A 27,222-nucleotide genomic window follows, 5' to 3' on the forward strand; every position below is an offset into this window, starting at 1 on the left:
TGACAGCTGGACTATTTTAATTTTTACCAGTGCTGGAATAGCATGAAATCATGGAATAACAATGTCTTCAAGTAGTGACAAGCGTTTCTGATAGGCCAGAAGCGGAAGGAGAGGAAAAGTGACTGATCACATGACTGTATATTTCCTGATTATACAAAATCGAGACGCCAAACATCTCCCAGACGATTATTCGCCTCTCCCAGTCCTCCCTGCACTACAATTGTGTCTTTACCAACTACGTCGGCTCCAAACCATCCCCGTGCATCAGGAATAACATCGCCCTGAGCGTCAACCTTGTGCCAAGTCTTTCTCTCAATGTCAAACGCCCATACATCACCCAGCATTTTTCCGGCACCTTGATGCCCCAGGTTACTTGGATCACTCTCTCCGAACAAAGTGACAACGTATGATTTATCGCCAACGGCAACCGGGAGCAGAGCGCAAACGCTTCGTGCAATCGGGCCGGATTTACTGTCTGGTTCATATGAGTGCGATTCCCAGGAATTGGTTTCGGGAGTGTACACGTCAATGCTTCCACCCTGCTCGGTTTTCCCATCGAACCCATTCATTCGGTAGAGCTTCCCGTCTGCGAACGCAATGGAGGTGCCTCCGCGAGCTGGATCCGGAGCAGAGGCGAGTTGTTTCCATTGTTTGGTGCTGACGCTGAAAGACCAAAGATCTGAGAGTCGACCCTTTTCAGGACATCCTGCATGAATATATATCGTATCCTTCTGGTCACAGGTCATGCAGTGGTAGCTGCGTGGCTCGGGGCAATTGCTTGCGTCCACAGGAGACAGCATCGACCATTGTCCAGTTGCCGTATCGAACTTCCAAATAGCACCCTGTTCGTCAATAGGAGCCATTGCCACTCCGCCGCGACCAGAAAAGAGATATATACTTTCTTTCAGGGCCGTGGTCGCTGTGCCGACTCGAGGAGAGGGCGCATCGGATGACGAGTGGATAGAGTTGACAGCGGCTAGAAAAGCGATTAGAGGTCCATTCGACTAATGAACAGGGGAATGAAGGACACACCTTGGCCGCCCAAGGATACAACATGAAGAGCATTATCGCGGGGCTCTCGAGGTCGCAACTCTCCACCAAAAACGTAGGTTTTGTTATCGACAGCAGAGAGCGCCTGTGACGAACGTCGCAAGATCTCGACGTCGAGGAGTTTGTGCCATTTGGCGTGGAGGGTCATTGTGCAAGCGTCTTTTCAATGTAGCAGACTGTTAATCAATTGCACGCTCTGGATGTAATGCGACTGAGTGAGCCCAGATGGACGATTTGTATAGTAAACAGTCAAGGACCTTGGTGGCGTGTATATAAATCAAATTTTCAACATTCAATTTCCAGTAGTCGAGGTTCAGGTTATGGTAATGTATGAAATCTAAGCAGTGAATTAATATAGGAGTGTATCAGCCCATACAAGAACAGTGATAATTCGTTCAAATCCTCAGTATAGCAGATATATGAGAAGAAAACTCACTCCGGATGGAGAAGGGATACCGTATTTAAACAGAAGTACCAGATACAGTGGCCATTATTGGTCAGCTGGAGGGATGTTATTACCCGAAAGTATGTACCATCTCAACAGAATAAAATCATCAACCACCACCTATGCTATGGAAAATTCGACCAGACTATCTCTGGCCGATTGAACTCTGCAATCTTGTCGGTATGCGCTGTATACGGTGACAGTCATTATATCTCGATATATTAGCCTTCGTTCAGCATAGCCCACGCTCTACAATATTCCACTCGGACTCTATATCCAACCTACATCACACGAGATGGCCGGTAACAATCCAGAAGAACAGCCCACACAAGACGTAGAAGTCCCAACCAATGAACCGGAACCGGCACTACCACCCTCGATTCCCTCGAACCTAGCCTACCGTCTGTATATATCCCATTTTCTGTCGACATGGAACTCGCGCCTCTTTGAATTCGGATCCGTCCTTTTCCTAGCTTCGATATACCCACAAACTCTGCTACCTATGTCTGTTTATGCGCTGGTGCGTAGCGGTGCAGCAATCGTATTTTCTCAGGCATTGGGCTTCTGGATTGATCGTGGTGAGCGACTGGCTACCGTACAGACGTCAATCGTCGGACAGCGACTGGCGGTCGCGGGGAGTTGTGTTATTTTTGGGCTACTGCAACAAGAGAATGACATAATACGAGGTGGGAAGGTAAAGGACGGGCTTTTTGCGGTTACGGTAGTGTTGGCGTGCGTGGAGAAATTGTGTTCTGTGCTGAACACGGTGTCAATCGAGAGAGATTGGGTATGCTATTCGTTGACATGATGATGTGATTGAGCTGACAGTTATAGATTGTCGTCATTACCGAAGGGAACGAAGGGGTTCGAAGAGGTTAGTAGTGCTACTAGGGTGCAATCACGGTGCTGACTCAGTCTAGTGATGAATGCGCGAATGCGGAGAATTGACCTCTTCTGCAAACTCGTTGGACCATTGACAATTTCTTTGGTAGCTTCGGCGTCAACCCTGATTGCAATACGTGTTACTTTTGCAATGAGTGTGGCTTCAGTTCTGGTTGAAGTTCTGTGTATTGCTCAGGTAAGTGAAGCTCGTCGAAAGTACATTCCTATACTTATTTGGTCAGGTTTACAAGGCATTTCCTCAACTTCGACGCAACGAAGTCGACGAAGAGACAATAAATACTACTATGCAACAAACCTCGACCCCTGCAACACTTGTCCGTTGCTTGAATATCGGACTCCGGAACATCCTGCCTATCTCATCACTTCGCTTCTACTTCACTCACCCCGCATTCGTACCATCATTCGCACTATCCCTCCTTTACTTCACTGTATTGTCCTTTTCCGGCCAAATGATTACGTATCTCGTCTCTGTCGGCTACAGTACACTCTACATTGGTATCGCGCGAACAGTAAGCACTGCCCTGGAACTTAGCGCAACATGGATCGCTCCTCGGATGATGAAACGGGTCGGTGTTGTGCGTGGCGGAATATGGAGTCTATGCTGGCAGATGGCCTGGCTCGGTGTTGGAGTAACATGGTTCTTTGCAAATTCCAATCGTGAAGGCCGAGACGTAATTATTGCAGCGACTGGACTTGCTGTTGGGGTCGCTTTGAGTCGAATCGGGCTCTGGGGGTATGATCTGTGTGCGCAGAATCTTATTCAAGACGTGAGTCAATACATTCACATTCAAAGAAAAGGTATTGATCGGAAAGATAGGAAATCGAAGATTCGCATCGCGGAGAATTCTCCACCGCCGAAGCCGCTTTTCAAAACCTATTCGAACTATTGTCTTATGCGTCAACGATCATCTTTTCAAAGCCGTCGCAGTTCCAGTGGCCGGTCGCTATCAGTACGGTAGCAGTGTATATGGCAGGCGGACTGTATGCGTATTTCGTGCGCCGGAGAAGGGGGCATTTGTTCCATCCTCCGGAGTGGATGCTAATTAAGCGACAAGCTGTATAGTTCTCTGGCTTGTATGTACCGCAAAGTCGAGTCTTCGACGTTCATCTGTGAAATGTTATGACCCAGTACCTAGAAAAGGAGGATTCACCCACTAATGTTAGAAATAGGGTCGGTTATAAACCGCTAGATCCAGCACGTTAGCCAGAAGTGACTCGCAGAGGCCAAGCAGATTCTCTAACAACTAACTAGCGACCCTCGCGCTAACCGCTTTTGAATAGCGTGTTCCAGTTGATTACCTAAGCGACGCCATTCCGGCGCTGCCCACGCCATACGCTATTTACATAGATTTGCTAGGTCCTTTCTCACATAGCTTGTAAACAATAATCTCCACATCTTATGATTCAAAACATCGAGCCAAGAAGTGGCTGTAACGGCCCCAGAGCAGAATAATGCCGACTAAGGTCGCTCCAAATCTTGAGCTCTAACTAGCATCGCCCGGCTAGACTGGAAGAAGCCAAATGGCCCCTCTTCTAAGCAACCCAGGAAATTGAGGAAATTTCAGCTGCTGACGCCGGGATTGTCGCTTCTGATACAGTCTTCCTGCTGGACGATGCAGATCTGTTTGACAGTCTAAGGATGCCCTCTCACGCTACACGTGTCTAAACCCCGCGTATACGATGAATATGTGAGATAGATCAGGCCAAAATAACGGACGAATTCAACAAAAGGTGAGGATGGACCGCACGAAATACCTCGACAGCCTGCGAGGCATCGCCGCCGTCATCGTCGCTTTTGACCGTGTGTTTCTAAACGATTTGAATCTCGCCTTTCGCTCCTACTGGACTGAACCCGCGTCGAAAAACCGAGTATGGCTACAGTTACCCCCGTTCCGGATCGTGTTTGCAGCTCATGCGATGGTGACGCTGTTCTTTGTTATCTCGGGGTATGTGATATCGATCAATTTGTTGCGAGTGCGACAGTGTCAGCAGCAAGATTTTATAAATCAGGTGGCTTCTTCGGCGACGCGGAGGGTTTTTAGACTCTTTTTGCCTGTGTTGGTAATTGCGTCTCTGTCGCAGATTTTGTTCTGGGCGAATCTATATACCTTCACCTCTGTGGAAATCAAACAATTCATCGCCGAGAACAAGATTCGGCCATGGAGTGCGCCAGGAGATCACCTCGCATACTTGTTTCGGTATATGACCGACATCATCAACCCGTTCGGTGCGCTGCAGCCTAAAGATGCGAACCATGGTCTTAATGAACAATTTTGGACGATGCCGGCTGAATTTCGCGGATCCTGCTTGGTGTATTTCTTGGTCGTTGTCATGTCCCCCTGGAGAGCACAGACGAGGTTGATTGTGCTTGGTGGATTGGCCGTGTACTTCTTATGGTCTGGGATGTGGGATGTTGCGACGTTTATCGCTGGTTTGTGGTTGGCAGAGCTTAAAATCAATGAAGAGGCTGAAAACGGCTATACATATTCTCATCACTATCCGGATCTTGAGGATGACTCGGACGTATCTACCACATCATCTCTGTCGTCAATCCTATCGTCATGGAGCGGAGCGTTCAGCTCTGACAGCAAGATGACACGCCAGCTTTTGACGCCTGTCTCAATAACCAACCTCATCCTCTTTGCTCTCGGGATTCATCTCATGTGTCTCCCCTCCGGCAGCACGGAGGTAAATGACGGTCACCTCACAACTGGATACCGCACGCTTCTACTCTTACAACCATCGACCTGGAAAAATTGGGACGTAGTCCATTACAGTTGGAAATCCGTTGGGTCCGTTTTAGTGATCTACGCAATCAATAGCTCTCCCCGTTGGCTTTTTCGACGCCCCCTCGAAACATCCCGGACACTACGATACCTTGGCCGAATCTCATTCCCGATGTATCTTATTCAACAAATCGTCTACTCTCTTTGGCGCGAATCTGTCAAGAATTGGATCTGGAAGGATCTGACCGGGTATGAATATCCTGGTGGACAGCTTGCCGGCAGAGAGCCATTTGCACGTTTCGTTATGTGGATGGGGACAACTATGATCCTAGGCCCTGTGTTAGTGTATTTGTCCGAGGAGGCTGGGAGGTATGTTGAACGGGTGGGTGTGGTTGCTGGCAGGGAGGTAGAAAGATGGTTGATGTAGTCGTTCTCCCTCTATGTATACTTTTGTTTGTTATTTATGGACATATGCATACAATACAGAATCTTCAATGTACGTCTACCGATCCATCTTCATGAAATACTTGTTCAATCATCTTATGTTTCAATACACCCTACGTAATCTACGTTCTAGAAAAGACCAAAACAAATAACTATCTGGTTACTAATGTGGTGAGATATAAGCGAGCAACGTGGTGTTGGGTTCATAGGCACACAATCCCTATATAAGTGTTGACTATGATCCTGCTTCATCCTGTGGAAAGCATGCCTCAGTAGGCAGCCCTGATATACATCTGCGCAACCGAGCCAGAGGAAAGCATTCTCAGGGATATCTATGTCGGCTCTAGGCGTGTCAACTTGGAAAAGCAGGGAGTCTGCAGAATGGATATGCAAAGCCATGCAGGACTGTCGATTTGAGAAATTGAATTTGTAAAAATAACGATTTGAAGATCTTCAGGGGTGTTCGTTATTTCTAAGGAGGGGACGGCAGGTAGTCATGTAACCTTGATATTGAATTGTCCCGATTATTTTTTGAGACAATACTAACTACAAATCTTTTCAGCTGATGACACCTACATTTCGAACTTTTTGAAATGTCTATTCTTTGTCTTCGAGGTCGTGCCTGCTTTTAATGTCATCAATCCCAAGCCTCCAGCCATCCTACTCTTCCTCCTTAAATTTTTCTTCCACCACAAAACGAACCTCTCTCTTTTCAACATTACTTGCCATTAGAGATTTCAAAATGGCTTGAGACAATATGTGCATCCGCAATCTAGAGGGTCGAGTGTTTCCAGAGAGGTGAGGAGCAGTCACGATCGAGGAGCAACTGGCAGAGCTTTGGAAGAATCTGGTGTCGGAAGACGAGTGACGATGATGAGCGTGAGAATGGAGAGGTTGTTAACAAAGCGGAAGAAGATGATAAGGAGGAGAAAGCAGTGAAGGGATAAGAAGTTTCATTCCCAGTCAGTCTGAACCTGTACCACTGCATAATACAGTACCCGAGCAAATGAGGCCTAGGATACTCTCACACCCCTGCGTAGATACCGGGCTATAAATTCCATTGTATTACAGTGGGACCTGGCTATAACGATCAGAAGGCATCTCAGAACCTAAGTCAACATACTTAAAATTTAGAGATGAAGAGAACTCCAAAATATTTAATCTACCATAGTGTTCATAATTAGGATGCTCTTCAGTTCCATACAAAAGTAATCAAGGTTGAGATCAGTATAGACATGGGGAGCATTTCTTTTCGTTATAGTCAGGTTCTACTGTATCCAGGTGATTTCTTCTCCTCGCCCCCAGAATCGGTCATTTGCCTTTTCAAGTATGGCCGGTACGTCCCGGGCCATCTACCTACAATATAAGAAAGCATCAAGTAAATAGATAATTTGGCTTGTAAATCTTACCAGTTTCGCTCCTATTCTCTCTTGGTAGAAGGACGCTTCGTGACTTGCCGCTCTGGAAACAATGTAGAGATATTCTTCCCTTAACGACACTCGGTCGTTGGCCGAAACTTACTGAGAAGGTATGTTTTCTGTTAGGAGAAAACGCCAGTCTCCCAGCCGCTCGGTCAGAAAAACGTTTCTGTCTTTGCACCCTAGCCAAAACGTTCACGAAGTCTTCATATCGACCACAACACGAATGTGGTGGCGCTCATCCTCAACAATGACTAGGTCTGGAATGAGTTTTTCCTGGACGCCATGCGGTCGTCTTCCAGTCTAGCCGTCAGGTGGGTGTCAAAACCTGCCATCCGGACATTAAGGCGTAAGGACTGGAAGATGGGATTGATTTGATCAGAGACATGCTGGACGCCAGTCTCTTCCCTACGGCGTGTCTCTGATGGTGGTGCTTTTGGGCCGTTGGATCTGTTGCGTACTTTCTGATAGCATCTCTGACCGTCTTTGAAAATGAAACTCGGCGCCAGTCTAGATACACTAATGAAGTTGGTATATGAAGTAATATATTGACGGTCGATATTACAAATCCGCATTGCACCCACTCTTGCGAGAGAGCTTTCTCTGGTCTTGCACCCTCACCAGAACGCCCGCAAAGTAGACTCTGCTGTAGGTAGCAGTGTAGTGTAGCACCACAGAGCTGATAAGTAGAAGAGGGAGACATTGTGGATACGGGTTGATTTCTAAAGTATGGGAATGCACAAATCTTGTTTCGAGCCTGGTTCGATGGGATGTAAGCAGACGCCAGTGGTGGACTGAACGGTAACAGGAGCGAGAGAAGTCTTACATGAAGGATGATAGAACTTGAAGTAGTTAGTAGTGTGATGGTGGGACGGTTCTGATGTTCAAAGTAGCACTAGAGGAGTCCTATGGCGCCGCCTGGACGGATTGCAACGTCGATGTGATGATCCAAACCATGTTTGCTTCCTAGCCCGTAACTGGCCAAACGAAAGATGAGGAAGAAAAGACAAAAAAGTGGGAGAAAGATCAATCCGGGCCGCAGAGAGAATAAATAGACCACAACACGTGACCCAAAATACCGTAACCAAACAAACCGTTTGCCCAAGCTCTAACGCGGAGCCCTAATACAGCCACCGCCAACGTATGTATGTCAATGTCTCAAGCATACTGTTTACTCCAGTAGGTAGATATATGAAAAAACGAAGAGATATCACCGAGCCCAGAAATTTTGCTGGAAATCGATGGACCAAAGAAATATCTGTATTCATTGACTCTGGAATGAGTAAATCCTTCTAACGGCCGTCCAGTTCTGAACAACCAAAGCCATGCAATTGATATACGTTCATAAAAATCAAATCGAGAAAAAATCAATCAGAGGCAGACGGTGAGGGTGCAAGACATGCCTGGTCAGCAGCCAGAGACTTGTACCGCGCCAGTAGATCCGTCGTTGGGACGCCATCTTGATGCATGAAGTTGAAATGGGCCGCTAGAGCTGTGCCCTCAATGAGGATTGCTACACCAAGGTTAGTATCTTACCGTCAAGAGAATTAGATTGGGGCTAACTCACGTCGTCCGGTATCGCGCTGCAGCGTGTCGCCCTGGATATCCAGGCGATCAAGGATATCTGTATCAAGAATATCACCTCCCAAAATGGCCAAAAAGCTTAACTGGATATAGTCATCTTTCACATCCCAGGGCCGATCGAACTTGTATAAGTTTAACTTTTCCTTTTCTATATTTTCGAGTAACGAGTAATGTTGCTGCGACGCCATTGCCCAGCTTTCATTTTTCGATCTCCCTCCTTCATATGTAAAGTGAGCAACAGGAGTGCGATTCAGTGCTCTATCATCTGGGACGCGCAGCCACCGATGATTTGGCAATGGTATATTCCAATCCGACGACCACACGAAGTCTTCAGGACCTGTCCAATTAGGGTATCCTGAAGACTTCCAAGTGATATTGTGCACGTGGTTTGCCAAGGCCTTGAAAAGTGTGCTATGTTCACCAACTTTCTCTGCTAGTTCTTGGACTTGCTTTGACCCTGACTTGCCGTCACCTTGCTCTGCTTTGGACTCAGGTGCACTGAAATTAAATCCCTTTGGCAAGTCTGGAAGATATGGGTGAAGAGCACCAGCATGGTAATGCAAAAAATTTACGGGTGGATTATTCACAATATTGGCAGAGATAGCCAGTGCATCGTGGCTAATGAGCTTTCTAGCCACCAGACGCTCAATGGTGTCTTTTGCAAACCATACCTATTTCATTGTTAGTTGGAAATACAAGGGAGCAGCACGCATAATACTAACAATATCCTCGATTTTGATGTACATAGTCTCGCGACTGACCGTGCGCCGCATCTCGGCGTGGTCAGACTTCAAGTACAGAGGCGATCGAGCTAAGATTTCGTCGAGATATGCAAGATCTGATTTATTTTTGGTATTGACGACCCAGACCACATTATCAAGCCAGCCGCCATTAGTGACAAGATTTCTCTCCACGGAATTAGTATCTTGTACGTGATATGAGAAGGACGCAACTTACCTCGAGGTAACAGTGCGACAACTCAACTCTGTCACGACGGTCAAAAGTGACAAGTCCGCTAATGTTCAGATTCCCAGGTTTGCCTGGGATCCGCTGTTCTTGTGAAGGCCATTTGACTGGATCGCCTGGACGAGCTGGTGGTGGGAACTTGGGAGCGGGAGCTGACTCGGTTGGTTTTGCATCGTGCGATTGAACTACACTCGACGTCATCGGTAATAATGGTGGTGGTAATTGCAAGGTAAATGGTCGAATGATTGTCTCAGATACTGTCCAGTCCTCTTCTTCTGCATATTCGTCTTCGTCCGCTTCACTTCCGTATTCGTTCGAGACATGCGTCGGCGAATTCGATGCTGAATGATCGGTCAACTTAGTGTTGGTCATTGGAGACCCGACAGGGCTTATCCTGGGATCTGCCGTTTGCCATAGAAATAACGATAAAAGAAAGAGAGAAGCAAACGTCACGATAATCACAAAGCGACCCTGTAGCTTTCGTGGTCGTGTAGACGGACTCATCGGGGCCGTATATATGGGTTGGTCAATTTAAAAAGTTTTAAATGAGTGTGGAGATTTTCTTGATGAATAGCACATTGTCAATTAAATGACAAAGTCTGCTTGAGAATCGGATGACGAAGCAAAAAAGAAAGGAAGACGAAAAACTATCTTATGAGTTTAAGTTTCAGTCGCGATTTGCGAGCTTGAGACATTGCTTGGCCGGATGCGGCATAGCGTACATGGTATTCTACAGTTGTTCTTACATGTTAAAGAATGATATCAAGGTAATCGATTGTGATAATATATCTCTAGCTGCCCTTGTCCTCTGTGTAGCTGGGTATGGGCATTGTCGAGAGACTCGTACATTCGTTTGTAGGTTACTTACGAAAGGTTAGGGTTAGGGCCGATAAGGGACACCGAATATGAATGATCAGAAGAGAAGAAGCCCGCTAAGATTACATGAAAAATCAAGTATTATCCACCGTTGACAAGGTACTGAAGACATACTAAGTCGCTAATTAGTAATTTAGTATAACTCGGGCAATGGTTTTGGATTCGGTGGAAGCTCCTGTGCTTTCGGCGTCGGAGGAAGTTCATATAGTGACGATGGAAGGCGACCCTTGGTTTCTGTTGGAGGCATACCCGGATGCTCAACTGGTCGTTTTCGACGACGGCGATGATGGATATACACTGATATGAGCGCGAGAAGAGCAAAAGCTAAGACGACTGCACCGATTGCGATACCTGCCTTGGCTCCGACCGATAGCCCTGAAGAGTTCCCGGAAGGAGGAGGCTGTGTTTCGGCCGTTGGAGTAGGAGTTATGGCCTGTTCTGCGGGTGTTGTCGCTGCTGATGTTGTCACGGTCGGTTCTGGACTTGTTGAGGTCGATGTTGATGATGATGTTGATGATGATGTTGATGATGATGTTGATGCTGTTGATGTCGACATGGACGTCGAAACTACTGTTGTAGCGGATCCGGCAACCCATATAGTAAAGAGATTAGATGGAGCTGCTCCAATAAATGTTTCGTTCGTTGGTGACTGGCAATTTCGCTGGTTCTCATTTCCACCACAGCACTTCCATGAACCGTCAGAACTATCATAAACAATATCTGGTAGACCAGTATCGGCTAAAATGCACACAAAGCAGTCAATAAATGGTAAGAGTTACAAACTACTTGAACTCAACTCACCACACCGATTTGCACACGCGGAGCTTGAGACCTGTCCGTCGAGGAATGTCCCATCTGAACAACCGGCCGAATAGTAACCACTCCCACCAGCATTACTGTGAGAAGTATATGCGCAGATATTGTCGGAAAGACAAAAGTCACCGTTTGCACAACAGGGAACAACTGAATTTGTCTTGTTTATGGGTCCGCAAGGGCTTGAAGCTGGTATATAAGCTATGCCAGAGGGCCAGGCGCATTGGTATTTTGACATGATTATTACCAGGATGCGGTAGAAATCTCGAATCTCGAGAACTCGACAACACAGAATTAATGAACAAACAGTAATGTATGTAAGCCCTTGCTTTGAATATGTGGTGCGAGGGTTTGTTCTGTTGTGGTACACTGGTAATTGCAAAGCAGATCATACCATAAATGAGTGAATTGGACAGAATCCTGGACACATTCAACTGTAATCTTCAGCAACCTGCAAAGTACTTAGAAACTTATTAATAGTATTACGTGTGACACCAAGGAGCAAATCTTAGCTGTGCCACAAATATTGAATGTGACAGATCAAAAATACATCCCTGTAAGTCACACTGTGAATGGCAACACCCGGCGCTTAGATGCATCGCACTAAATGATAGTCTACACACATGATGCAGGGATAGCGCCTAGATGCTCGATGCTCATTTGGTTAACTTGATGAGTAATATTTCTAGATATTAATTAAGTTAGTTAGTTACCATTTACCTGCACCAACCCAACCCCTTCAAGGGGTTGGTGCAGGTTGGCAAGGGTAGCATTCTTTTGATAATAAGACGACTTGCAAGTGGCTGATATGTACCTTTCTGTTGTACTGGAGAATAGAAGCATCCTTGTACCAATTAGTACAGTGCAGGTGCATGCTATGAATGAATATTAATATAATTATTTGAGCCTCACTACAAAACTATGCAATTATCTAGCTTATTTTTATGTGTCATACTTCAGGTCTGGGTTCTTATCAATTAGATAGTGATATACTGTGACTTTCCATCGACAACCCTAATTCCGAATTTTCCCTGCTCAATTTATATCAATCCTCTGGACACAACATAGCCCGTGGACGTAGGAAATAAATGGATGAGAGCACCGACAACCGTTAGTGATCGCTTGAATACTCTCGAGAACTTGAACAAGCCAATATGCCGTCGCTGAGTCTTCGCAGCCTTGACGAGACCGACGAGTCCGTTAACGAAGTTATCGGTCGTTACTCTGACGGCAAGGCGTTGGAAGTTTTACAACAATGTCTTGAACCCAATGGAGACCTATCAATTGGAGAAGCTGCGAAGCTGGTCGATGACATACTTCCAAGCCCTGAGGAACACGACTTTCATTTTCAGTCGGGGAGTCTTGGCTCCCAGCACATTCCATATGACAATCTAGCTCAAACTCATTTCCACCCATAACTCCCGCTGGGAGTTATGAATTAAGTTTCTATGCTCTGAGAGCCTCAGGAATGAGTAATACGATTCGCTTCGGGTTATCAGTTCCACACTGAATGCTCAGTCAAATTGCGTCTGCGGTGATATTCCTTCCAAGCGCCTGGGTCATCTCGCGGAGGATACAAAGGGTCCTGGGAACTGACCATGTTACATGTGGTTCATGAGTCATGTGTCATTTCATTTGGATGAATTGGCAGGCTCTGTGAAATATTCGTGAATACCTAGTCACTCAAATCCAATTTTAGCACGATCCTAGACCATGAATCTCCATAAATTATTGGCCCATTCAAACGTGGGCTAATAAGGCTGTAATTGAATTGCTTTTTAAGGACAAGAAAAACCAGAGACCATAATGGATTTTCAGACATATATATCAGCATTTCAGAGTGTGACTGGTGTCAGCAGGTTCAGTTTTTCAAATTAATCACCAAGGAAGAATAATCCATCAACTTCCGAGCAATCATTTGCTTTGACGAAACTACAGGGAGAGATGATTTTATAAATGAAGGATTGCCAACGGTACCTAGTTATGTACAGGATACAACACATCTGTATGTTATCAATCGTCACAGAATCTATCGTTCTTCTTTATGAGTATAGTATCAATGCCATTCGGATTATGTTGGATTGTCGGTTGCTTATCAAGAATATGATTTATTTAGCAGCATATTCTACAGCTGCTTTCTAATATGTTTCGTATGGACGCTATGATCTAGCAGTAGCTTGGACCTGACTATGCATCGAGATTGCTCCCGATGAGTGTCATTCGCAACCAGAATTTGGGACACTCCATAGCCCCAGTAATAAGGGTCAACTACCCCGTCATCTTCGTCCTTAACATCGTCCTCGTCGTTGTCAATATCCAACAAGTCATCTTCATTCATATCACGAGTGTTGTCGTCATGTTCGCTATTGTCAGAGGGTGTATCCGCCATGAGATTTTCGTTCTCACTGACATCGTCGAAATCTGCTTCATCGCTGATGTGAATATTTCGATCAAGAGGCTGTCGAAAAGACATGCCGTTTTTAGGATACCAGCTTTGCATCGGCACCTCACTCGGGCTTTGGCTAATAATGATTTTGGCATACGAATAATTGGAGATGCTGTTGATTTGGCTTGAGTCTACATCGCTTCCGCCAACACGTTGACAATACACTGGAAAACGTAGTCCCGAAATCAACCGCCACAACAAAATGCCTCGCTTTGGATCCCTGAATCGCTGTGGCTAAAGGACAACAGGCCCGTCATCTGATGCAAACTAAATAAATTTATTCAAGGGAGTGGGATATACTTCACCCATAGTGATCAGTTAGTTCGGTTTACCTTGGTCACTCACGGGAACGCAGGAAAAGGTCTACTGGGTGAACATATCTGCCTTGACTGCACGTCTGACGGCCTTGAATATCCTTGAAGGTACACTTTGGGTAGTATGCACCATGAAAGATGCTCTAGAATACGATCGAAATACAATCTACTACAGTAGTCAAGTCAGTGTTGCTGCCATGTGGGTTCTGCGTGCAGGCCAATGGCTGTGTAATGAGGTCCTGCCCACGGGAACCTATTCCTAATGGTGCTACTGGAATCTGGATGACTGAAGGGTTATATACAGGGCCCGCACATGGGATGGAAAAATGGAAATTTTGGCAAAAAGGCTTTTTGATGCTGCTGCCGATAGCGAACACACTACTGACGAGTGCAAGATGCTTGCATGTAGAGCTACCAATATGATGGAATCCCTTGCAGGAGATAGTATGTGATGACTTTGTGGCTGTTTTATCCTGCTCGCTTGTATTCTTAGTATGCTATGAACTAATTCTAGTGATCCAATCCTTCACACTGTGTGTACAACAATTCTTGGACCCAACACCTGGTGGTGGTACTACTCTAGCGCACTATGTAAAGCAATAGCAGGTAAATTTAAGCTTTTTAAGACAGCTGACATCCTACGGGCTGCGTAGAATATGGAGAGTTCCCTTGGAAGTAGGAAGGTAGCCGGTTTACAGGGTTTGTGATGGAACCCATGATTATTCACATTTATCCAAGATACCTTATACTCAATTGAAAAATACATATAATAGATTCCAGTCATTAAGATACAAGTCTCAATAAATCAAGTAACCTGTGAATGGACCCCGAGAGCTATGTCGTCAAACATAGCCTTAGAATGTGGTGATCATGAATTAGGGCTAACTCCCCCATGCAGGAAGTTGACTGTACCAAAGTTCCATCTTTTTGAATGGACAATTAACAAATACGCCAGTATTGGAAATATTACTGCCGTTGTAGTTGTGTAATTTGTAATAGTAAATACCAACGATACCTAAGTAGCATATAGTTTCACGACATGTCTATACGCCATTTTATGTTACTTCTATCTACTCAATAGTACTCCGTTCGAGCTCCTCCCATATCCTGCGAAGATATTCATCACATTCATCCACATAAGGAAGCGCTTCCAGAACATTTTTTACACGTCGCCACGAATCCAAATTCAGTGTCTGCACGGCATTAGACAGTCTCCCAAGGAACCACTGTCTAGTCCGTCGTCCTTCTGCCGCCGCTCCTCCAACAAAGAGAAGCCACAAAAGAATCACTGATGGATATTGTTGTTCATGTTCTATCTCATCAAGTGCATATATCAAGGAATCAACTAGGTAGTCCAAAACATTGCTCTGTATCGAGAGCTGGCGTAACCATAAACATAAAAATATGCTTCCGGCGATAGGATAGACGCGAGACGTAACAAACGGCGTTGTCAGTGCATCGGTCTGTGAGATGAGTTCATTTTCAATGATTTGGTGCATCTGCAGCTCAGTTATGTTCAATTGGTCAAGCCATGAGGATTGTTGGGCTATGGTGACGGCAGGATTTCGCGGCATGGTTGTTGAGAGATGTTTGAGTGAATGGAACATAGATGGGATTGAAGGGTGGCAGTCTCCAGGGAGTTTCGTAAGAATGCCATCTAGCATTCTGCGTTCATTGTTCATTGGGTGGTCGTGCTGATCGTTGGAAATGAGCATATTCGCTCTGCATCCGCATTAGTGCTTCATATCCCAAGAGTCATCGTCGGTTTGGAGCCTCACATCTTTACAATACCCAATGCCGAATAATGATCAGGTGGAGCTCCAATTGTACCCCCGTTAGCGTCCATTATCACTTGTAATCCAGCCATATGTTTCTGTGCATTGTCTAAGGATCCGGTTGTGTACTATCCATCCACTGTCAGCTATCGATTACCTACTCCAGTGGAGTGTCACCACAAACCTCAACAATCCCCAAAATGGCAATAGCAACTTGGACATCAAACGTTATGTTATTCGGTTGCCTAGCTAGGCTCTCGTTCACAATCTGGATCGTCTGGACTTTGTGATGGTAGTACGCAGCCACGAGATCTGATTTATGTCTCTCGTTGCCCCTGCCACTTATGAGAATTCTATGAGTCGCTACTACGCTCAGTAGAGCGTTCAGGACTGCGGCACTGGAGACTATAAACGGGAGACAGTAGTAGAGTAGACCGAAGCCGGTTCTTCGGACAGGGTTTTGAATGAAGACGTATATTTGTGCAACTGTCAAATAGCCAAGTCAGCACCTACATAGAAGATGTGTCAACGATTAGCTGACTTACGGTAATCATAAAGCTGCATTGTTTCCGACGAGTACTCTACAGGTAGTGCTGTCCAACAGAAACGTCAGCTCTGAGCCTCTTCTGGGACCTTGCTGCCGGGGAGATAATTCTCACTTCGTATTGAAACCACCCGAATATGATTCTCAACATCCCTGTCTTTAGTCGTCTCTTTACAATACTCGGTATTCAGTTGTCCACAGGTCCGACATATATAATGATAAATGATACGAGGATCGTAATCCGGAAAGACTTCTGAATTAATCGTTTGTGGATCACGCTGGCCCAAAGCCTGCTGTGCTCTGAAACGTTGCATAACATGCGAGCGTATTCGACTCCTCGAAGAGTTCGGTGAGGATGGCGTGGTGGCAGATATCCATTCAAACCTGGTAGAAGGCCCTGTTGCATCGAAGACGATTTGTTGAAATGGCCGTATTGTGCCACTTCTCCTGGGGGTGGACGTTGATATTGGTGTGGCTGGGCTGTCGCGACGTTGGCACGTACACTGCATATTGACATATAATGCTCTTTCTGTAAGGACATTCATCTGCTTCATTCAAGTTGAATATTGGAGTCATGTTTGATGGTTTCTATCATTTTATACATTTTTAACTTTCGAAATATATGATGTCAGAGGCAACACATCGGCCTCGGTATCTGGATAGACGGGGTTAAAATTTTCTTCGCGCTGCAGATTTTCGGCCGTACTGCGCATTTCTGTCGCTAAACTCCTTACCCGAAATGGAAGTATTTTCGCATAAACGGCACAGTTAGGTGGTTTTTCTTGATGATTAGAAAATGTCAGTGTACACTTCGTAAGTGATAAAAGGACTATAGTGGTCTAATAATGTCAAACAAGTACCCTTCCAAAACGAGAACATACAATACAGCGATAATTTACTCAATAATAGACTGCGCCCTCCAACTGGCGTCATCATCGTCAAACAATCACCACCATCCAAACCCCAACTTCGCCGTTGTGTACCAGGAGTGGCGTACAATGCGCCCATATACTTCTTACATGAGCATCGAATCGGTTGAGCGATTGGACTCGTGCAGTTCTTGCAACATCGATAATTCGCCAGGACTAAGGGGCTCTGCGAACTCCATTAAGTTATTCCTGGCTTCTCCAGCTCTTTTTGGAGTTGCCGACGGATTGAATGGTTTTGCATTCTCAGAATCATTGTGTGTATGCCATTTGTATACCCATTTTGATGGGCGAGGTCGCCATCCTCCTCGAACTGACCATTGGGCGAAGGATGTCCCGACGCACTGATTCCCTTAATTGAGTCCATGCGAGTATCATCCATCACTAGACCGCTTACGTCAACGCCAATGAAGCAGCGCACTTTGCCGTTATTATCGCAGAGTGGTGCGCACATAAGGAGGTTCATGAACGGGGATCCGTCTCGACGACTGGGGTCTGTTAGACCAGCGTCAATATTGATTTGTATAATGAACCCCTACTAGTCAAGGAAAACCTCATGGTGCTGCTGACCAGCCTCGATCACGTCGCGGATTCGACGTTTACTATGCTTATTCGTCTTTGGGCCTTGCAAGAACCGACAATTTCGTCCCAATACGTACTCCATACCATACTGAGTGATTCGATGAAACTCTACCTGTCATCAGCTCGGCTGGCTATTACTTTCATTGGATATTATTACCTTCTGATGCAAAAATGATGGGGTTATCTAGTCTGGATGGATCCGTCAAACAGAATACCTCGGCCAGCGCATCGGATGTTCCTTGAAATTTCGACTGAAGAGTTCCTTTGATCACATTCGAAACTAAAGATACGCAATTTGATGTAATGAAGGCAACCCATCAATAACTAGAGCATGGAGTGCATTTTGTGCCTGTTGCTCTAGCTTCGGGCTCCTTGCGTTGGGGATGTGTTCGTCTGAGGATTCGATGTCGGGTAGGAGCATTAGTAATCGTGCAACAGGGTTGGCATACTCAATTGGCTGCCTTGCTCTTACTCTTTTAAAAGAGTTCAACAAGATCATAAAAGAGTTGTTGTCCTCCATGATCTTCCTTTTCCTCGATAGGATCAAACGACGGGTTGTTATTGTTCTCATTTGCCTGTTGCAAGAATGGTAATTTGTATTCTGACGGTCTTCGGCGTAGTTCATCAATTGAGTCCTGCGCCTCAACTATAATAGAATTATGATCAGATGTATTGTCCATATGTGTTCGGTTCGGCCGTGATGTATTTCTATCTTCACTAGAGGCCACATGAGAGGTCACCGGAAGCGGGAAGTCCTATAGAGCGACTTCATTGTAATTATCGCGGCTCCTTCAATTTGAATGTCAGATCTGGAAAGAAATATAAAGGCCTACCGCGACGGCACATTGCTACGATCATAGGCTCTTCATGGGATCTGTAACCAGGGTGAAGTGGTGATTCCTTTGCGATCTGGTCACATTGCATGATATCAGCTTTCAGAGATCATTCACTGAATCAACAAGAACTTTTGCTCTTGAATCTTGGTAACCTTGCGTAGCTGCTGTCATTTCACGAACAGTGGAGGTTGGTCACTCGATATGTGTAGAAGAGAAGAAGATGAAGCAGAATATCGGACAGTAAGAAGCGCGAAGCTGGATCTAGGGTTAGGGTTGTATTCCTGACATAGGGGAAAAGAAAGCCTCGTTTGGGGCGCACATCATCTTGTCTTTGAAGGCACCATGGAATGGTCCTACGAGGATCCAGTGAGTTCACCCCTACAAGCATTATTGCACGCCGTTATACTGTAAACATAGTCTGTACGTGAAAGGGGGAGGGCATCCCACTCAATATGCGGGGGACGATAACCCCCACTCTCCCACTACGATTGCTTCAAGCCGACATTTCTTGACCGTCCTCTATCATCCCCTTCGATATTCTGCTTCCTGCTAGGCTTAATTGCTGAGTACTAACAAGAACAAAGATGGACGTCTCTCTCGAAACGCATCAGTCATACATCGGCCAACCAGCCAGCGCGCTCCCCACCCCCGCGCTGGTGATAAGCAAACCAGTCCTGGAAAGCAATGTTAAGAAACTTCACGAAGATATTGACACGCTGGGTATAGGCTTTCGGCCTCATGTAAAGACACTCAAGGTTCGTCATTACAGAGTACCAAAAGGAGAATCTGTTTGGCATCTTACTCATGCCCGTGACAGAGTATTGAGACTACGCGGATCATGCTCGCGAATGGGCGGTATAAAAAGATTGTCGCGTCTACACTGTGCGAGATTCGAGGATGCTTGCCACTGGTCAAAGAGGGCATCCTAGATGAGGTACTTCATCGGCATGCTTATACAAGGTCAACACACTAATCACACTCATAGTGTCTATACGGATTGCCTATAAGACCTTCCGTACTCGCAGACCTGGACAAGTTCACCAGTCAATATGGTCTGAAAATAGTGCTCATGGTTGATCACTCTGATCATATACGGATCCTGGAAGAGTTCAATACTCGCACTGGCCGCACGACCCCGTGGCCGGTCTTCATCAAAGTCGACGTTGGCACCAAGCGTGCGGGCATTCAAAACTCATCCTCACGACTGGATGAGGTGATTCAATCAGCCAACGAGTCGGAGGGTGTATCGATACATGGTTTTTACTGTCATGCTGGTCACTCATATGCATCAAAATCGACTGAAGACGCTGTGAAGGTCCTCAATGATGAAATCAACGGTGTCTTGATAGCTGCCAAGAAACTCATCGATCCCAAGACAGAACTTGTTCTTTCTATTGGCGCTACGCCCACAGCTCATGTCGTCTCCAACTTGAAGGCTAGCCTACCGAAAAACACGCAGCTAGAGTTGCATGCGGGGAATTTTCCAGCTAATGACCTTCAACAAGTGGCGACTGGATTAGTCTCACTCTCCGATCAAGCAGTAAGAGTTGTGGCAGAGGTATGTAGTGTGTATCCTGAGCGCAATGAAGCACTCATCAACGCCGGAGTGCTTGCGCTTACGAAAGAGACGAGTTCGTTCGCTGGATTGGCCAGGTGGACGGACGGAATAGACTGGAGTATTGTACGTGTCAGTCAGGAACATGGAATCTTTGGCTGGGTGGGAGACGATGCCAAAAGAGAGAAGGTCGAGGAAAAGTTCAAGATTGGGCAAAAGGTGTTGCTGTATACTCAGCACGCATGTATTACGAGTGCGATGTTCCATGCGTTTTACGTGGTGGATAAACAGGATATTGTTCGAGAGACCTGGGTCCCATGGAAAGGGTGGTAGACTTGCCTTGTCACTAAGAACACATGCAGAGTGCTGTGTTTATGCTATATAGAAGAACAATAAAGGCACGATGATTGGCCACAAGCGGCAAATTTGTGTGAGCAGGAAAAATACATAGTGGTAAACTGATGACGGTAAATAACGGAGAACCACCAATCGAATACTTGGAAAGCGCACTCGGATGCCCCAACTCCCCGGTATTTTTACCGCAATCTCGGACGAGCCTATCGCCGGCGACCCGTGCTCGGAATCAAACTGAGCCCTCAACTTCCATCTTCCGCGTCACTTCTTCACTTCCCATACGCCAACCGACGATATGCATAAACATGGCTCCAGATTTCCCGTGCGTAGCGCGCCGGCGCCCATTGTCTCCTCGGATTTGGACGGTACGGTAGTTAAGCCGATTGTTCATCGGCGTCTGTTGTTGGTTTATCTGTCGGATTTCGGATTTTGAATATGAATATAGCGAATGAGAGAGGTCTGTGAAGACGTAAGTGCCTGTCTCCTAAATTGCGGGAATGGAACGGATTTAAGTGTTTTGTGGGACTGTTTCTGGACGTTCTGGTGTGGATCTGCATATGCCTACGTTTATTTATAAGAGTCTCATACCCCTTGACTTTAGTTTTTCCCCCTCTCTGTTGATCTACTCTTTCTTTTTGCTACTCGGGGATTCTCTCAAAATGGACCAAGATTACAACCATACGTTATCCTCGCCACCAGAAAAGATGAGCCAGGCACCCGTCTCAGAAGAAAGATCTATTTACGAAAAGCCAGATCACGACTGGCCTCTCAAACACAAAGTCGTCGAAAGTAAAGACCGCGAGGAGCGCTCAGGTTTCAAAAAGCGTGAACTCGGCGTAACATGGAAAAACCTCAATGTGGACGTCGTCAGCGCCGAAGCTGCTGTCAACGAAAATGTAATCTCGCAATTCAATATCCCCAAGCTCATCTCTGAGTCACGACACAAGAAACCGCTCCGAAGAATATTGAGTGATAGCCATGGCTGTGTCAAGCCCGGCGAGATGCTTTTGGTGCTAGGACGACCCGGGTCAGGTTGCACGACACTGCTGAATATCATTGCAAACAACAGGAAAGGATATACTTCCGTGACAGGAGATGTGTGGTATGGATCCATGACGCCCAAAGAAGCCAAAGCACACCGAGGACAGATTGTGATGAATTCCGAAGAAGAGATTTTTTTCCCAACATTGACTGTGGGCCAGACACTGGATTTTGCGACAAGGGTCAAGATTCCGCATAATATTCCGCAAGATGTTGAATCGCATGAAGCCCTGCGAGTAGAAACAAAGGAATTCTTGCTTGAATCTATGGGAATATCGCATACGCACAGTACCATGGTCGGTAATGAGTATGTGCGTGGCGTGTCTGGAGGAGAGCGGAAGCGTGTTTCAATTATTGAAACCCTGGCGACAAGAGGATCAGTCTATTGCTGGGATAATAGTACCCGTGGACTAGACGCTAGCAGCGCCTTGAGTTATACAAAGGCAATTCGCGCAATGACTGATATTCTGGGGTTGGCGTCCATTGTCACTTTATATCAGGCTGGAAACGGTATATATGATCTGTTCGACAAGGTGCTTGTTCTCGACGAAGGCAAAGAGATTTTCTATGGGCCTTTAAAAGAAGCGCGTCCGTACATGGAGAAGCTCGGTTTCGTCTGTAGAGACGGTGCTAATGTTGCCGATTATCTGACTGGCGTCACCGTGCCGACTGAACGATTGATTCGTGAGGGGTACGAGCACACTTTCCCTCGAAATGCCGATATGTTGCTTGACGCATACAAGAAATCCGACATCTACCCCAGGATGACAGCAGAATACGATTTTCCTTCGTCGCAGGAAGCGCAAGAGAAAACGCAGATGTTCAAGGAAGCAGTAACCCACGAAAAACATCCTCAGCTACCAAATTCCAGCCCCCTAACATCCAGTTTCGCGAACCAGGTCAAAGCGGCAATTGTACGACAGTATCAAATCATATGGGGAGACAAATCTTCGTTTCTGATCAAGCAAATATCGTCTCTGGTGCAGGCTTTGATTGCCGGTTCCTTGTTCTACAATGCCCCGAATAACAGTGGGGGTTTGTTTGTCAAATCCGGAGCTCTATTCTTTTCGTTGCTGTACAACTCTTTGGTCGCTATGAGTGAAGTGACTGATTCGTTTACTGGACGTCCTGTACTGATGAAGCACAAGAATTTTGCCATGTATCATCCAGCGGCGTTTTGTATTGCGCAGATCGCGGCCGATATTCCGATTATTTTGTTCCAGGTCAGTATTTTCGGTATTGTGGTGTATTTCATGGTTGGTTTGACCACCTCTGCCGCTGCCTTCTTCACCTACTGGGTTATTATTATTGCTGCGACGATGGTGAGTCCCCTCTCTTCTTCCATTCCCTCTTCAAGACTAACTAGATGTAGTGCATGACTGCGATGTTCCGCGCAATCGGTGCCACGTCCTCCAACTTTGACGACGCATCCAAAGTCTCAGGTCTTATAATCACAGCATCGCTCATGTACACCGGTTACATGATTTTCAAACCAAACATGCATCCTTGGTTCGTGTGGCTCTACTGGATTGATCCGCTTGCCTACGGATTTGAGGCCCTTCTTGGCAACGAATACAAAAACAAAACTATCCCTTGTGTCGGCAATAATCTGGTACCTGTGGGACCAGGGTATACGGATTCCTCTTTCCAGTCATGTGCTGGTGTTGGGGGAGCTGTTCAGGGGCAGGCGTATGTGACGGGTGAAGCATATTTGAATTCTCTATCGTATAGTTCATCTCATGTATGGCGCAATTTTGGAATCTTGTGGGCATTCTGGGCTCTCTTCGTGGCTATCACTATCTTCGCTACTTCTCGATGGCGTTTGTCGGCAGAAGACGGTCCTTCGTTGCTCATTCCGCGTGAGAACCTGAAAACTGTCCAACAGAGAAAATCTCTTGATGAAGAAGCTCTGCCCCAGTCTGCGGACGGCGCCGTAAGTAGCTCAGCCAATACACTTGCTGAGAGACCAGGCGTTCAGCCCATCCAACCTGAACTTGACAACAATCTTATTCGAAACACGTCTGTTTTTACATGGAAGAATCTCTGTTACACAGTCAAGACACCATCCGGAGATCGCGTGCTTCTCGATCATGTTCAAGGATGGGTCAAACCAGGCATGTTGGGCGCTTTGATGGGTTCTTCAGGGGCTGGAAAAACGACTTTGCTTGATGTTCTTGCTCAGCGAAAGACAGAAGGTACCATTCATGGATCAATCCTGGTTGATGGTCGCCCCTTGCCCCTCTCATTTCAGCGTTCGGCTGGCTATTGTGAGCAGCTTGACGTCCATGAACCGTATGCCACTGTTCGCGAGGCTTTGGAGTTCTCGGCCTTGTTGCGTCAACCCGGTGACACGCCCCGTGAAGAAAAGCTGAAGTACGTTGACGTCATCATCGATTTGTTAGAGTTGCACGACATTGCCGATACTCTCATTGGTAAAGTTGGCTGTGGTCTTTCCGTCGAACAGCGGAAGCGAGTTACTATCGGTGTCGAATTGGTCTCTAAACCCAGCATTCTCATCTTCCTCGACGAACCCACTTCCGGTCTCGATGGACAATCCGCTTTCAATACCGTTCGTTTCCTCAGGAAACTGGCGGATGTCGGTCAGGCAATTCTCGTCACCATCCATCAGCCCTCTGCACAGCTCTTTGCTCAATTTGATTCCCTCTTACTTCTCACCAAGGGTGGTAAAACAGTCTATTTCGGCGACATCGGTGACAACGCAGCCACGATCAAAGAATACTTTGGCCGCTACGGAGCCCCTTGTCCGCCAGAAGCCAACCCAGCCGAGCATATGATCGATGTCGTTTCCGGGGAACTTTCGCAAGGACGAGACTGGAACAAAGTCTGGTTAGAGTCTCCTGAATATGATGCCATGAACCGTGAACTCGACAGAATTGTCGCTGACGCCGCCGCAAAACCACCTGGTACGCTGGACGATGGCAGGGAATTCGCAACTTCTCTCTATGAACAGACCAAGATCGTGACACAGCGGATGAATGTGGCTTTGTACCGCAATACTCCTTATGTGAATAACAAGTTCATGCTACACATAGTGTCGGCATTGTTTAATGGGTTTTCCTTCTGGATGATTGGTGACAGAGTCACTGACTTGCAGATGAGATTGTTCACCGTGTTTCAATTCATCTTTGTGGCACCCGGTGTCATTGCGCAATTGCAACCACTTTTCATCGAACGACGAGACATCTATGAAGCACGTGAGAAGAAGTCCAAAATGTATTCTTGGAAAGCCTTCGTGACGGGTTTAATCGTTTCGGAAATTCCATACCTATGCATATGCGCCGTGCTGTACTTTGTCTGTTGGTACTATACTGTCGGATTTCCCAGCGACTCCAACAAGGCCGGTGCTACATTTTTCGTCATGTTCATGTACGAGTTTATATATACAGGCATTGGTCAATTCATCGCCGCTTATGCGCCTAACGCGGTTTCTGCTACCCTCGCTAATCCGTTGTTGATTGGTGTCTTGGTCTCATTTTGTGGTGTATTGGTGCCATATGTGCAGATCCAGGAATTTTGGCGATATTGGCTTTATTGGTTGAATCCATTCAACTATTTGATGGGCAGTTTGCTCACATTCACTATGTGGGACAGTCCTGTCAAATGCGCCGAGAAGGAATTTGCCATTTTCGACACGCCCAACGCCACAACTTGCAAAGACTACCTGAGTGAGTACCTCAGTACTTTTAATGCAGCGGCCTATTTGGAGAACCCGGACGCTACGTCTGGTTGTCGAGTCTGCCAGTATAGGAAGGGAAGTGATTATCTGCACGTCCTTAATATTAAGGAATATTACTATGGGTGGAGAGATGCTGCGATTGTGGTGATTTTCGTTATTTCGTCGTATGCCATGGTATACTTGTTGATGAAGTTGAGGACGAAGGCGAGCAAGAAGGCTGAATAGTTCGTTCATTTTTCATTCTCCTTTGTTTCTTTCCCACTCCTTTTCTATTCATTTCCTTGATTTCGTTTTCCTTTCCTTAAGCTGGCGTTAATCTAACTGGAGGGTACATCGACTCGTCATAGAATTAGACGTTTAATAGAATACTGTTTATATAGTTGGGAACAATCAGACTGCATTTGTTTATCATTCCGTCTAGATAATAATGTAAGGTACTTTGTATTGACTCGCTGAGTTATTTTCGCGTGGGAAGAGTCATTGATAAGAGAACCATGTCGGCGCATACGCGACAGTCCAGCCTTGAGACAAATGTTAGTCGGATTCTTCATTGTAAATGGTAGTGTGTTTGAGTGAAGATGTTGTTTCAGGTGAGGTAGGAGATGCAAAATATAATCAATGTAATTTCATATGGGGTTGAAACATAGAAAAAGCACCTTTCATCATTATAAATTCAAAATGAGAAGAAGAAAAGTGTTAACATACCTTATCTACTGCAAATCACGAAAGCATGTTGCTTAATCGAGGGAAGCATAAATATGTTGTCGAGTTGTTGAAGAAGAATTTTTGCTTCGAAAGCTTTGATTTTGGAGCTTGGCAGCTTAGCGACCACGTGATTGAATCGGATTATCTTATCTCCGAGCTATCGCCCAAAAAACTGAGAGGCCGGTCCTTTCCACGATCGAAGAATAATCACGAGGGTACGTCGTCGCAAATTGGTGTACTTGTCAAGTACGTAGAGTAGATCAATACGCGCCTTGCTCAGAATCGAGCCAAGGGCCACCATCGGAATCATCAATCATCTTCATCCTTCAGCAAATCCCACAACTTTCGCGCCTCTTCCACTGCCTTGTTATCGAATTCCACAGTATTTGCTTCATGGTTCGACCCTTGAAATGAAGATTGTTGCGCATCCAGACCCTCTGTCGTCAACTGTTCCAACAACCTCTCAACCCGATTCTTCACGTCATCCATCTCCTGTATCTGGCTCCGTGCACTCTCCAATTGTTCTTCCATCATCAATATTAGCGATTCCCTAGCTTGGTGTGGTCTGTACAGATTGAGAAGGTGGTGCGCATTGATGAATAGATTCCGTAGATCACCTAGTTTCGCTTCGAAATCTTCGGGGGCTATAGAGAGGACACCAACAAATTCCAAAAAGTTCAGTAAGAGGGACTTGCTGATTTTTAAGAGATAATATGCATGGTTTAATGGTTGGCCGCCGTTGGGATCGTCCTTTCCGCCGTTAGTCGTAGGGACGTCGGGGTACAGTTGTTCAATACCCTGTTCGTTTAGAGAGGGCAGATTTGTCGATAGCTATACACTCGCGACATCAGCACCAACCGATAGACGATATAGAAAGAGAAGGAGAGAGGAGTTCATACGCTTTGCAACTCCCCAAAAACGGCGTATGAACCTTCTGTCGGAGGTTCAGGCGGAATCAAATAGCGAAGCTCAGGTGGTACATCCAACGCTCGCAGCTCACTTGGGTGCCATTTCTTGCCTTTAAAAGTCCTTGGAATATTAGACTCCTTCTTAATCTTTTCCAGTTTCTCGATGTTCTCTGTCGTGAAGTGTTTCCAGAAAGGCGGAGGCGGTGGAAAGGGTGCCGTCAGGCTGCGTTGTGCATCTGCCATGTTGGTTGTGTATTCCTCGTCAGGTAGTCAGCATGCGATCAGCAGGCCATCTAAGAATGATGGATCAAGCT

The 27,222-nt window shown here is 46.1% G+C and overlaps 11 protein-coding genes across 11 annotated transcripts, besides 2 other annotated features; 4 read left to right on the top strand and 7 right to left on the bottom strand.

Moving 5' to 3' along the window:
* Positions 1 to 2: 2 nt before the first annotated feature.
* On the bottom strand, positions 3 to 1,386 carry TSTA_112000 (Kelch repeat protein). The gene is made up of 2 exons (XM_002481311.1): positions 1,033 to 1,386; positions 3 to 976 (listed from the first exon to the last, which is right to left on the bottom strand). Exons 1-2 carry the CDS (start codon positions 1,196 to 1,198, stop codon positions 150 to 152), a joined length of 993 nt encoding a protein of 330 aa, XP_002481356.1. The 5' UTR covers positions 1,199 to 1,386; the 3' UTR covers positions 3 to 149.
* Positions 1,387 to 1,790: 404 nt separating this feature from the next.
* TSTA_112010 (iron-regulated transporter, putative) lies at positions 1,791 to 3,627 on the top strand (the record flags this gene model as incomplete). Its single annotated transcript, XM_002481312.1, has 5 exons — positions 1,791 to 2,282; positions 2,330 to 2,369; positions 2,416 to 2,573; positions 2,620 to 3,515; positions 3,569 to 3,627. 4 exons carry the CDS (start codon positions 1,791 to 1,793, stop codon positions 3,355 to 3,357), a joined length of 1,428 nt encoding a protein of 475 aa, XP_002481357.1. The 3' UTR covers positions 3,358 to 3,515; positions 3,569 to 3,627.
* Positions 3,628 to 4,135: 508 nt separating this feature from the next.
* On the top strand, positions 4,136 to 5,551 carry TSTA_112020 (uncharacterized protein; the record flags this gene model as incomplete). The annotated part of the gene is made up of 2 exons (XM_002481313.1): positions 4,136 to 5,493; positions 5,527 to 5,551. 2 exons carry the CDS (start codon positions 4,136 to 4,138, stop codon positions 5,549 to 5,551), a joined length of 1,383 nt encoding a protein of 460 aa, XP_002481358.1.
* A 2,705-nt stretch (positions 5,552 to 8,256) lies between these two features.
* Positions 8,257 to 9,908, bottom strand: TSTA_112030 (uncharacterized protein; the record flags this gene model as incomplete). Its single annotated transcript, XM_002481314.1, has 4 exons — positions 8,257 to 8,499; positions 8,554 to 9,241; positions 9,293 to 9,478; positions 9,528 to 9,908. 4 exons carry the CDS (start codon positions 9,906 to 9,908, stop codon positions 8,354 to 8,356), a joined length of 1,401 nt encoding a protein of 466 aa, XP_002481359.1. The 3' UTR covers positions 8,257 to 8,353.
* A 409-nt stretch (positions 9,909 to 10,317) lies between these two features.
* On the bottom strand, positions 10,318 to 11,667 carry TSTA_112040 (uncharacterized protein). The gene is made up of 2 exons (XM_002481315.1): positions 11,214 to 11,667; positions 10,318 to 11,150 (listed from the first exon to the last, which is right to left on the bottom strand). The coding sequence occupies exons 1-2, from the start codon at positions 11,461 to 11,463 to the stop codon at positions 10,546 to 10,548; spliced, it is 855 nt and encodes a 284-aa protein (XP_002481360.1). The 5' UTR covers positions 11,464 to 11,667; the 3' UTR covers positions 10,318 to 10,545.
* Positions 10,907 to 10,961: a microsatellite.
* A 1,683-nt stretch (positions 11,668 to 13,350) lies between the features above and the next one.
* TSTA_112050 (uncharacterized protein) lies at positions 13,351 to 14,118 on the bottom strand (the record flags this gene model as incomplete). Its single annotated transcript, XM_002481316.1, has 3 exons — positions 13,351 to 13,835; positions 13,862 to 13,938; positions 14,039 to 14,118. The coding sequence occupies 3 exons, from the start codon at positions 14,116 to 14,118 to the stop codon at positions 13,351 to 13,353; spliced, it is 642 nt and encodes a 213-aa protein (XP_002481361.1).
* A 937-nt stretch (positions 14,119 to 15,055) lies between these two features.
* TSTA_112060 (uncharacterized protein) lies at positions 15,056 to 16,324 on the bottom strand (the record flags this gene model as incomplete). Its single annotated transcript, XM_002481317.1, has 4 exons — positions 15,056 to 15,707; positions 15,764 to 15,888; positions 15,945 to 16,246; positions 16,306 to 16,324. 4 exons carry the CDS (start codon positions 16,322 to 16,324, stop codon positions 15,056 to 15,058), a joined length of 1,098 nt encoding a protein of 365 aa, XP_002481362.1.
* Positions 16,325 to 17,411: 1,087 nt separating this feature from the next.
* On the bottom strand, positions 17,412 to 18,492 carry TSTA_112070 (white collar, putative; the record flags this gene model as incomplete). The annotated part of the gene is made up of 5 exons (XM_002481318.1): positions 17,412 to 17,718; positions 17,770 to 17,920; positions 17,970 to 18,063; positions 18,138 to 18,339; positions 18,362 to 18,492. The coding sequence occupies 5 exons, from the start codon at positions 18,490 to 18,492 to the stop codon at positions 17,412 to 17,414; spliced, it is 885 nt and encodes a 294-aa protein (XP_002481363.1).
* Positions 18,493 to 19,232: 740 nt separating this feature from the next.
* TSTA_112080 (uncharacterized protein) lies at positions 19,233 to 20,622 on the top strand (the record flags this gene model as incomplete). The annotated part of the gene is made up of 3 exons (XM_002481319.1): positions 19,233 to 19,403; positions 19,466 to 19,582; positions 19,634 to 20,622. 3 exons carry the CDS (start codon positions 19,233 to 19,235, stop codon positions 20,534 to 20,536), a joined length of 1,191 nt encoding a protein of 396 aa, XP_002481364.1. The 3' UTR covers positions 20,537 to 20,622.
* A 594-nt stretch (positions 20,623 to 21,216) lies between these two features.
* TSTA_112090 (ABC multidrug transporter, putative) lies at positions 21,217 to 25,705 on the top strand (the record flags this gene model as incomplete). The annotated part of the gene is made up of 2 exons (XM_002481320.1): positions 21,217 to 22,920; positions 22,971 to 25,705. 2 exons carry the CDS (start codon positions 21,217 to 21,219, stop codon positions 25,518 to 25,520), a joined length of 4,254 nt encoding a protein of 1,417 aa, XP_002481365.1. The 3' UTR covers positions 25,521 to 25,705.
* Positions 25,531 to 25,598: a sequence feature (CT-rich).
* A 377-nt stretch (positions 25,706 to 26,082) lies between the features above and the next one.
* Positions 26,083 to 27,178, bottom strand: TSTA_112100 (RNA polymerase II mediator complex protein (Med7), putative). The gene is made up of 2 exons (XM_002481321.1): positions 26,900 to 27,178; positions 26,083 to 26,831 (listed from the first exon to the last, which is right to left on the bottom strand). Exons 1-2 carry the CDS (start codon positions 27,149 to 27,151, stop codon positions 26,310 to 26,312), a joined length of 774 nt encoding a protein of 257 aa, XP_002481366.1. The 5' UTR covers positions 27,152 to 27,178; the 3' UTR covers positions 26,083 to 26,309.
* Positions 27,179 to 27,222: the final 44 nt, after the last annotated feature.

The sequence above is a fragment of the Talaromyces stipitatus genome, genomic scaffold (genome assembly GCF_000003125.1).
Source record: "Talaromyces stipitatus ATCC 10500 scf_1105507295555 genomic scaffold, whole genome shotgun sequence".
NCBI classification, from domain to species: Eukaryota; Fungi; Ascomycota; class Eurotiomycetes; order Eurotiales; family Trichocomaceae; genus Talaromyces; species Talaromyces stipitatus.

Excerpts from the sequence above, each read along its gene's own strand:
- TSTA_112000 (XM_002481311.1), bottom strand. The coding sequence starts at position 1,198 with ATGACCCTCCACGCCAAATGGCACAAACTCCTCGACGTCGAGATCTTG. Across the intron at positions 977-1,032 it reads TGTATCCTTGGGCGGCCAAG|CCGCTGTCAACTCTATCCAC; the intron begins GTGTGTCCTTCA and ends TCGCTTTTCTAG.
- TSTA_112100 (XM_002481321.1), bottom strand. The coding sequence starts at position 27,151 with ATGGCAGATGCACAACGCAGCCTGACGGCACCCTTTCCACCGCCTCCG. Across the intron at positions 26,832-26,899 it reads TTTTTGGGGAGTTGCAAAGC|CTATCGACAAATCTGCCCTC; the intron begins GTATGAACTCCT and ends GCGAGTGTATAG.
- TSTA_112040 (XM_002481315.1), bottom strand. The coding sequence starts at position 11,463 with ATGTCAAAATACCAATGCGCCTGGCCCTCTGGCATAGCTTATATACCA. Across the intron at positions 11,151-11,213 it reads CGCGTGTGCAAATCGGTGTG|CCGATACTGGTCTACCAGAT; the intron begins GTGAGTTGAGTT and ends TGTGCATTTTAG.